Source organism: Salmo salar, chromosome 15 (assembly GCF_965601325.2).
Source record: "Salmo salar chromosome 15, fSalSal1, whole genome shotgun sequence".
Classification (NCBI taxonomy): domain Eukaryota; kingdom Metazoa; phylum Chordata; class Actinopteri; order Salmoniformes; family Salmonidae; genus Salmo; species Salmo salar.
Genome location: NC_138305.1, coordinates 77410409 through 77421375, shown reverse-complemented (window position 1 = coordinate 77421375; position 10967 = coordinate 77410409). Strand labels below are relative to the sequence as shown.

The 10967-nt window shown below is 42.4% G+C and overlaps 1 protein-coding gene across 1 annotated transcript; it reads left to right on the top strand.

Annotated features, from left to right (window-relative positions):
- The first annotated feature begins 4604 nt into the window (after positions 1-4604).
- On the top strand, positions 4605-10926 carry si:dkeyp-110g5.4 (uncharacterized). The gene is made up of 4 exons (XM_014146079.3): positions 4605-4733; positions 6483-7097; positions 7341-7523; positions 7956-10926. The coding sequence occupies exons 2-4, from the start codon at positions 6510-6512 to the stop codon at positions 8583-8585; spliced, it is 1401 nt and encodes a 466-aa protein (XP_014001554.1). The 5' UTR covers positions 4605-4733; positions 6483-6509; the 3' UTR covers positions 8586-10926.
- The last annotated feature ends 41 nt before the right edge of the window (positions 10927-10967 follow it).

The following is a 10967-nucleotide window of genomic DNA, read 5'->3' as shown; positions in this document are numbered from 1 at the left end:
AAAGCTGAAATGTCTTGAGTCAATAAGTATTCAACCCCTTTGTTATGGCAAGCCTAAATAAGTTCAGGAGTAAACATTTGCTTAACATAAGTTGCAAGGACTCACGCTGTGTGAATAATAGTGTTTAACATGATTTTTGAATGAGTACCTCATCTCTGTACCCCACACAGAAAATTGTCTGTAAGGTCCCTCAGTCGAACAGTGAATTACAAACACAGATTCAACCACAAAGACCAGGAAAGAAAACGGTGGTTTGATTCATTATGAACATTGCCACATTCAGTTCTTCAACCCATGGTAATGTTGGAAGGTTAGTGTACATAAAATTATAATAGGGAGAATAGTGTACAATAGTAGGCTATACCCTCGTCTATTGCCTGCAGTAACCATGGAACTGTGTGATGACAGCCAAGTATTGCGCCATGCGTCTTTTTAAAACTTATGGCTTGGTCTGCGCTGCGCTCCATAACGATTTAATTAGCCTACATTTTTATATTAACTGTTACTAATGATCCTCAGCAGCAACCACATGGCCGTGACAGCATTTACAGAGGAAGCAAATGAATGTAAATTAAACAATGTACACTGCTCAAAAAAATCAATGGAACACTTAAACAACACAATGTAACTCCAAGTCAATCACACTTCTGTGAAATCAAACTGTCCACTTAGGAAGCCACACTGATTGACAATACATTTCACATGCTGTTGTGGAAATGGAATAGACAACAGGTGGAAATTATAGGCAATTAGCAAGACACCCCCAATAAAGGAGTGGTTCTGCAGGTGGGGAGCACAGACCACTTCTCAATTCCTATGCTTCCTGGCTGATGTTTTGGTCACTTTTGAATGCTGGCGGTGCTGTCACTCTAGTGGTAGCATGAGACGGAGTCTACAACCCACACAAGTGGCTCAGGTAGTGCAGCTCATCAAGGATGGCACATCAATGCGATCTGTGGCAAGAAGGTTTGCTGTGTCTGTCAGCGTAGTGTCCAGAGCATGGAGGCACTACCAGGAGACAGGCCAGTACATCAGGAGACGTGGAGGAGGCCGTAGGAGGGCAACAACCCAGCAGCAGGACCGCTACCTCCGCCTTTGTGCAAGGAGGAGCAGGAGAAGCACTGCCAGAGCCCTGCAAAATGACTTCCAGCAGGCCACAAATGTGCATGTGTCTGCTCAAACGGTCAGAAACAGACTCCATGAGGGTGGTATGAGGGCCCGACGTCCACAGGTGGGGGTTGTGCTTACAGCCCAACACCGTGCAGGACGTTTGGCATTTGCCAGAGAACACCAAGATTGGCAAATTTGCCACTGGCGCCCTGTGCTCTTCACAGATGAAAGCAGGTTCACACTGAGCACGTGACAGACGTGACAGAGTCTGGAGACGCCGTGGAGAACGTTCTGCTGCCTGCAACATCCTCCAGCATGACCGGTTTGGCGGTGGGTCAGTCATGGCGTGGGGTGGCATTTCTTTGGGGGGCCGCACAGCCCTCCATGTGCTCGCCAGAGGTAGCCTGACTGCCATTAGGTACCGAGATGAGATCCTCAGACCCCTTGTGAGACCATAAGCTGGTGCGGTTGGCCCTGGGTTCCTCCTAATGCAAGACAATGCTAGACCTCATGTGGCTGGAGTGTGTCAGCAGTTCCTGCAAGAGGAAGGCATTGATGCTATGGACTGGCCCGCCCGTTCCCCAGACCTGAATCCAATTGAGCACATCTCGGACATCATGTCTCGCTCCATCCACCAACGCCACATTGCACCACAGACTGTCCAGGAGTTGGCGGATGCGTTAGTCCAGGTCTGAGAGGAGATCCCTCAGGAGACCATCCGCCACCTCATCAGGAGCATGCCCAGGCATTGTAGGGAGGTCATACAGGCACGTGGAGGCCACACACACTACTGAGCCTCATTTTGACTTGTTTTAATGACATTACATCAAAGTTGGATCAGCCTGTAGTGTGGTTTTCCACTTTAATTTTGAGTGTGACTCCAAATCCAGACCTCCATGGGTTGATAAATTGGATTTCCATTGATTATTTTTGTGTGATTTTGTTGTCAGCACATTCAACTATGTAAAGAAAAAAGTATTTAATAAGAGTATTTCTTTCATTCAGATCTAGGATGTGTTGTTTAAGTGTTCCCTTTATTTTTTTGAGCAGTATAATTTAATGGAATGATAATGTAGGCTATACCAACCGAAGGGAATTAACGCTAAATTGGCGGTTGAATATGTGTGGTTATTAGGCCTACTGAAGGTCGATACTGATAGTGGCTAATATTTAACATGATAGAAATAGGAAACAGAGAAAGCCGGGGTAGCCTATAATTAAGTTATTCGAGAGTATCATGTAGTAGCTTAAACCCATCGCAGTTACATTGAGCTGGGTGAATGGAATATGAATGACAGTCACCCAATATGCTAAAATAGAAATAAGGCCATGCTCATAAAAAAAATTGGCCTCCCTCATCTTAAACGTCACTGATCAGTGAGTTTTAAGCTTTTCTTTTAGGCTATTTACAGAAAAGGAAGTCCTGGATGCTTTGCTAGCAATCGACAACAAGAAATCCACAGGGGCCGACCAATTGCATCCTGGTCTGCTTAAGTGTGTAGCGCCCATCATTGTTGGCTCAATAATTCACATGTTTTATTTAACATTGTTATCAGGAAATATTCCAACATTAGGGAAATAGGCTTTTGTGCTGCCACTCCATACAGGTGGGGATAGTAGTGATCTTAAACATGATCACCCCATTTCAAGACTTCCTTGTCTAGCTAAGATTCTTGAATCCTTGGTAAATGTACAGCTTTGCTCTTTTTTAATCTGAGAAATGTATTTTGAATATAAATCAATCAGGGTTTAAGCCTGGGCATAGTACTATTACAACCACCACTTTAGTTGTTCATGATCTTGTCAATACTTTAGACACTAAAATAAAATGTGATGCTTTGTTTGTGTACATGTCAAAAGCTTTTGATAATGTTGATCATACTATTTTATTGAATAAGTTGTCCTAGATAGGCCTGAGCTCTGAGCCTGTTCTTGGTTTCATGATTATCTTAGTAACAGAACTCAGGCTATCGTGATGGATGGGGTTAAATCAGAATTTCTTGAAGTGCATAAAGGTGTACCAAAAGGGTCGATTTTGGGACCACTGGTAAAAAGTTTTAGTCTTTATTTTCACTATTTTCTACATTGTAGAAAAATAGTGAAGACATCAAAACTATGAAATAACACATATGGAATCCTGTAGTAACAAAAAAGCGTTAGACAAATCAAAATATATTTTATATTTGAGATTCTTCAAAGTAGCCACCCTTTGCCTTGATGCCAGCTTTGCACACTCTTGGCATTCTCTCAACCAGCTTCATGAGTAATGCTTTTCCAACAGTCTTGAAGGAGTTCCCACATATGCTGAACACTTTTATTAAAAATAAAAAACTGAAATATTACATTTACATAAGTATTCAGACCCTTTACTCAGTACTTTGAAGCACCTTTGGCAGTGATTACAGCCTCGAGTCTTCTTGTGTATGATGCTACAAGCTTGGCACACCTGTATTAGGGGAGTTTCTCCCATTCTTCTCTGCAGATCCTCTCAAGCTCTGGCAGGTTGGATGGGGAGCGTTGCTGCACGGCTATTTTCAGGCCTCTCGAGATGTTCGATCGAGTTCAAGTCCGGGCTCTGATGGGCCACTCAAGGACATTCAGAGACTTTTCCCGAAGCCACTCCTGCGTTGTCTTGACTGTGTGCACCAGTCTGAGGTCCTGAGCACTCTAGAGCAGGTTTTCATCAAGGATCTCTCTGTAGTTCGCTCTGTTCATCTTTCCCTCGACCCTGACTAGTCTCCCAGTCCCTGCCACTGAAAAACATCACCACAGCATGATGCAGCCACCACCATGCTTCACCATAGGGATGGTGCCATGGTTCCTTCAGATGTGACGCTTGGCATTCAGGCCAAAGAGTTAAATTTTTCATCAGACCAGAGAATCTTGTTACTCATGGTCTGAGAGTCTTTAGGTGCCTTTTGGCAAACTCCAAGCGGGCTGTCATGTGCCTTTTACTGAGGAGTGGCTTCCGCCCACATGCAGGAATTGCGGGCCACAATTGCACCTTCTCTGCTGGCTTCCCTTGTATTTAATGCTACGGGCAGCAACATTGTCATACTCTTTTTGACCAGACAGCATCAGATAGATACACCACACATACTGAGACAGAGGGGCACTGTTTCGCTCGCTTGGATGCTTTCTCCAGTGAGATACATTCAGCCTCTTGCAAATTGAAGAAACATTCTGAAACACAGAGAGACTAAAGCAAAAAAATGTGGGGAAGCCTGGCTTCCCTTGGCATCCATGAATACACACCACTGATAATTAATATACTGTAGGCCTACAGTTTGCCATACAATGTGTGACTATTTTTTTGAAGACCATTAAAAAACGTGACCCGGAAGTGGTTCGTAACTAGTTTCACACAGGTTTGTTTGTAACAATTTTGATTTATACAGTTCGATATATACAATATATCATTCACTGTGCACATTTTCCATACTTTTCGCCGTAATTGTTAATTTACAAAGTACACAGGACGGCACTCTGAAGGAGTGCAAAAATCCGTGACCCGGAAGTACATCGTTAGCTGCTGGAAACATGTTAGGTACTTGTTAGTTTTTTCAAGTTTAGTCGGGCTTCTGCTTAGCTAACCATTTTTATTGGGTCCACGCTAAGCTCAGGTAATATGCAAAACAACTATAAACTACTGTCTATTCTATTGTCACCTAGCTAACTACTGTAGTTAGCAGGTGCGTTGCATTATAAATTGTTTGCATAGCTAACAGTTAGCTACGTAATGAGTCAACTAGCTACAGCTGGGCTGGCTGCAGTGCATCAACTATCAAGTCGTTTTTATTCGTGTACATTTATGCCGCGTTCACAAGCTAGTTGGAACTATGAAACTCGGAAATGTCCGACTTGCTTATTAGTGTGAACGCGGCATATATTAATTAACACGCATCGCTTATTGTACGTTTTTGGAAACATACGGGACGTGTGTTTCATATCAGCGAGAAATTATTTTCAAAAACAAAAGGTTACATTTACTACACCTTTTTATAGGGTTAGTGTTCACACATGGCCATATCTCCGTGTTACTTCACTTGTTTACAGAATAAATAAGCAGCCAACCTGTGCTAATTAGTTATCTGACGTGCTCCGAACCCCTGTGTGTAAGCATAACTGGTGAGAAAGTGTAGTTCGTCAGCTGGAGGCACACAGTATGTGGATCTGTGCAAAACTGCTAAGGGTAGGTGTAGCTCTCAAACTCTAGGCGGCATTCTGCCTTCTCCCTACAGTTTTCAGTCATTAACTTCGTCCACTATTACTGTGTGAACTACAATCCCGACTCTCTGTTTTAACGCTTTATAAAAAGTCAATAATCATCGCAGTGATTCGTCTTTCGAAACATATGGCCCTTTCATCAGCGAGAAAGAATCCTTCAAATAAAAAAGTGATTTAGCAGTTTTACATAGATTGATGAAGTTGTACCTCGACTAAGTGGTGCCCCCTGCATATAGCCTCGCTATTGTTATTTTACTGCTGCTCTTTAATTATTTGTTACGTTTATTTATTTTTCTTTTGGTATTTTTCTTAACAGCGTTGTTGGTTAAGGGCTTGTAAGCATTTCACTGTAGTGTCTACACCTATTGTATTCGGCGCATCAGACAAATTACATTTGATTTGTAGGTGTCAGTTGTTGATGTGTGCAAGGGTCCCTGGTTCGAGCCCAGGTTGGGGCGAAGAGAGGGACGGAACCTACACTGTTACAACTCCATCTGACTAAACTACACCTTCTCTACACTTCCCGAGTTACACTTACATTCAGGTGTTTGGAACATGCTAGATAGCTAATTAGCACAGGTGGACCCCTTGTCTTCCGTAAACAAGTTCCGGAACATGGAGATATGGCCATGTAGGAACACTAACCCTATCAAGGAATGTATCAATTTAAACTTTTTTTTTTTTTTTGCTGATACGAAAGAAAAGGTCCTTATGCTTCCCGAAACTGTAGTTTTTGTGTATTTTACATTTGGTTTTGTACACCAACTAAAAACAGTTGAAAATACTATTTTTTTGTTAATGATAATATATTTCACAGTGGTTTAATAGTCCAATGATTGCTTGTTTTGTCACATATACTGAAATTAGACAGACTTAGAATTTTAGCAACCATGAAATGGAGGAGCGGTTTCTGTATGTTGCACCTTTAATGGTAAAGTCAATCTCAGGAACTAGCCAGGAATATGCATACCATCAAATAGTGGATCATAAAACATAAACAATGGAGCAAATCCCTTCATTACATTTTCACATGGCTACTATGGGTTATAATATTTGCACCTATTTCAGTCCAAGTTGAGCACTGTCAATAACTGTATGCAATGTTCTACTATATGCAGCATAAGTGTAAACCATCTTTGCTATAGCTTTCAGCCAGCTGTAGACGTGGAAAGATGCGGGGCATGGACATCCTGGAGAACTTTGAGATCTACATCCCCAAAGAGGCAGAGGTGAAAATCACCTCTATTCAGACTCTGCCAACCTCCATCTTGAGAAGGATGGGGGTGCCCTGCTCTCGGGGTGGCAGTGCAAAGACAGGGTCCTCGCCTTCGGCCACGTGGATCTCGCCAGTGGTCATCCGAGAGAGAGGCTGTTCATCGGCCAGCCCCACAGTGGACACAGCCAAGATGAACCTGACCTCACTGGTGACCACAGAACCCAAGGCAGTCCAGGGTCCCTTCTTGATGCCATTCGTCTCCTCCAGCAGCATGGCCTTCAATGTCCTCAGGGAGTTCTTGCCCTCCAGACAGAACTTCCAGCAGGGTATTGCCCCCGTCCCCCATGGCCTGCCCCCTGTCCCCCACCAGGATGCCATCATCATCCACAAGGGGAGGATCTTCCTGTCACTCAAGAAAGCAAAGACTGGCAGAGGAAAGAGGCAGCACAGCCCTGACCTGAATAACTCGTTGTCTTCCAAGGCCCCTCAGATCACACAGCGAAAACTGATCTTCCTCTCACCTGCCAGGAAGAGCCAGAAGAAGGTAAGCCCCTGCCATCTCCTGCTATCCTTACTGTTGCTCCCTCCTGACTGTACCCCATGCTCTTGAGAAATGTCTGCTTATGTATGTTAATGAGACTTGAAACTGTTTGTGATATCAACATGATCAACTTGCTTGAAATTAGACGTCCTTGTGAGGTGTATATTTTTACAGAAAGCTGAATTCCTGTATTTTGACCTCGTCCCCACCCCCTTGTCTTACCACCACCTTGTCTTACCACCTCAGTCCTGCCCCGCATCTCCAAAGCCGTCTCCTAAAAAGCCCCAGGGGAAGTGGGCATTGCTGCAGGGGTTCGGCCTGACCCACCAAGTCCAGGTGAAGTTGTCCAGAATCCCCCAGGGGGACATTGAGCCACAACAGACTGCCGAACAGGGTCACTCAGCGGAAGAGGATCATAACACAGAGCAAGTGGGTACTATTGTCTCAGTTGTGCCATAACATGTCAATACCAGATGTGTATGTGATATGAATCTCCTTGGCACTGCATTATTTATTTTGCTGATCAATTAATATCTTAGAACTTGGCAAATAAATAATTAGAAAATGGACAACCTATTTCCACATTGTGGTATGTGTGCTGTAGTTTATAAAGGCTAGGTTGAGATTAATATATGCTGATGATAAACCCCACAAAGGTAGTCACTTATCAGACTTCAAATATAGCTATTTTTGTTGTTGTTTTTTTAGTCTGTTAGTGGAGTTTCCAGGGAGCTGTCCTTTAACACACATGTACAATTATACAATTCTCACATCTCCTCTCATAGAGAACAAGACAACTGGTCTGTCAAAATTTTAAATCCTGTCTCTACCTATTTTCTTATTTTTTCTTTTCCACCATAGGATCAAGTCATACGGAAGTTATTGAACGCCAACAGGTTGTTGAAGGAGACACCTGGCAGATGTCCTGAACAGGAGATGGAGTTGGTGACTCAAGAGGAAGACAAGCCTTTGAATGAGGAGACCCAAGAATCATTACCAAAGACAGCAAATCGTCACCCTTGCTCAAACGAAGGCTTTCAGGGCAGAGATGGGATTACCAGTGAGACAGATGATGATGCTCAGGAGGAGGAGGAGCCTGAGGAAGAGGGATGTCACAATTTGGGTAGTGTCAAACAACGACGAGTTGAGGACAAAGGTAAGAGTGGGGCAGAGGGCCAAGCCACCAATGGGGATGAGTCTGAGGTGGAAGATCTCTCTGTTACGGCTGTTGCTTTGAGTGACAGCTCACCTCCACCAGAGGCCCTGAATGCAGACCAAAGCAGTGATACGGTTATGCAAGTTGACTTCATGGGGGACAGTGTTCAGAGTTGGACGGCGGAGTGCCCAATCATACCCGCTCTAGCCCCCACCCCCAAACAGCACCATGGTTTTGACTTTGAGCATTCGGCCCGTGAGGAGAGGATCAACCGTATCAGGGCCAAACTGAGAGAGAGAGAGGCTGCCCTCAACAACCTGCGCTCTCCAAGTTGACTGTCTCCAAAGTGGGAAACAATTATTTCTAAGGGCCCTCACAGATGTTGAATGCCATGAACGATTATTCCACACACTTTCATTTCTAAGCGCTGCTAGAACATCCATTCTGTAACTGGTAAAGTATTATTATTATTAGACATTTTTTTCGAACCCATAAACTTCTCCACTCCTTATCTTCCAAGACCTGTGATCCATCATCTTATGATGGGCAAAAATATTTTACGTTAGAAGTAACTCAAATCTAAATTATATAATTTTATTCGAAAATTCAGAAGGACTTTTTACTTTTCGTTTGATTATATCTGATGTGAAAGCAGCGTTTGTTTGATCAAGCTTGCCCAGCTATCAAATTTGAAGATTAGTTATTAGAGTTGCAGTTATTCTTTTAGGGCCCAATTCAGACTTTTTTATACACGTTTTGATTTACGCACTTCTCCGTTGCTGGTATTCAGAATTGAAGGGCTTTGCAGGTGTGGCTCCCTTGCACTCACTGAATAAATATAATTAAAATACTGAAAACCCTCCCACTTGCTGGCCAACAGATTTTCTTGTTGAGGATTCATTTAAATACGGTGTACCCTTTTAAAGCTACAATATGTAAATTTTTGGGGCGACCAGACCAAATTCACATAGAAATGTGTTTTATAGATCTGTCATTCTCATTGAAAGTAGTTCTAAGAAGCAGTTCTATGTGTGCCATTTCTATGCTTCCTGTTCGTAAGTTTAGATTTTGCGTCTTTCGGTTTTGTACACCAGATTCAAACAGCTGACAGCTGGTTTAGATGGTACAATGATTCTCTACACCAAACATTGCTTGTTTTGTCACAATCTGAAATAAGGCAAACTTTGAATTTTAGCAACCAGAAAATGGCAGAGAGGTTTCTAAATATTGCACCTTTAATTCAAATTTTCTCGACATACTCATTAGAATATATTGAGAGGACGAGTTCAGAATATGAATCAATGAAAGACACAAATACTGCGTTGTCTTGGCTGTGTGCTTAGGGTTGTTGTGCTGTTGGAAGGGGAAGGGGTCTGAACATTCCGAATGCAATGTATATTGCATTCAGGGCCTATTGCTAGTGACCCACTGGATCAACCACACTTATGTGACAGAGGAAAGACATGGTAAACTAACCATGTAATGGAAGGATGCAAAATGTAGGCTACAAATTTAAAGAGAACTAACTAAAGTGATAGTTATTTATGTGGGTATTACTGACGGTGGCTAATATTTAATCCAATAGAAATTGTCAAAACAAACTGAAAAGTCAGGGCATATAATTGAAACATTCTCGAGTGCATAAATCATCTCGGTAGGTTCGGAATTACTGTCAGTGTGCACAGGTTACCATAGGCTACAGCCTCGGCTTGGATCTCCAAATTTCAGCCCCTCAAATGATGAAGCCATAGGCCTACAATTACAATTCTGAATAACATCACTGCTGTTTATACTTCATTGTGGAAATACCTGACAAGTTGACATGCTTTTCAGTTTGCTGAAATATGACTGGTTTCACATTTTGTATCCAGTGATCATAAGGTAAAATGTATCTAAAGCAATTAAATAATATTTACAATCCCCCTTATCCAAATGGATTACTCATTTACCTAGCTCTTATCAATGTATAAATGACCGCGCATGGAGATTGGTGTTATTTTTATCGGGGGGGGAATGATTAGCTTTTCCACTTGGAACTGACAGGTTGCTCGACCATCACAGTTTCCTCGTGAGTAACGGTGGTGGATTTATGAGAGAATTCAGTCAAGTTCAGAACACAGCGTACCTGTAAGACACACCTCCACCACACCTTCATTTCTTTGATCGCCACATTAAATGCTTACCTTAGCTGGCACTGGCATTTCCCCTAGCACAAGTTCAAGGTCAGAATACGCATAGAGAGAAGTGCCTAAAAACAGAATAAAGTTCCATTCATGCGTGTGTAACTCTGGTCTGAATTCTCCCTTTAGAGAAACAATTAGTCACATTTTTTTTCTTCAAATTTTGAATCTTGTGTTAAAAGTTCAAGTTGTATCCTATTCTCCCTCCAATTGGAACAGTATTTATACTGAGGGTTGAATATTGTTTTGTTTTCAAGATGTTTGTTAGATGATACTACATAAGTTATTACTAGATGTTGAAAATGAGTTTCTCTCAAGTTGTTACATTTATAAGTGGAGGAATTTTTCAGGAAGCACAACACCCAGGTCGCCACCTGTGGCAGCAAAGTCTTACAATGATAGACTAGTCAATGGGAAGTCTGAGTTCTGCCAAATAACTTTGTTTTGTGTAGTCTCATAACATCGTTCTTGTGCAATAAAGCAACCAATGTTTGTACGAAGGCATCATTTTGTTATCTTTTTGGTTGTGTATCACAC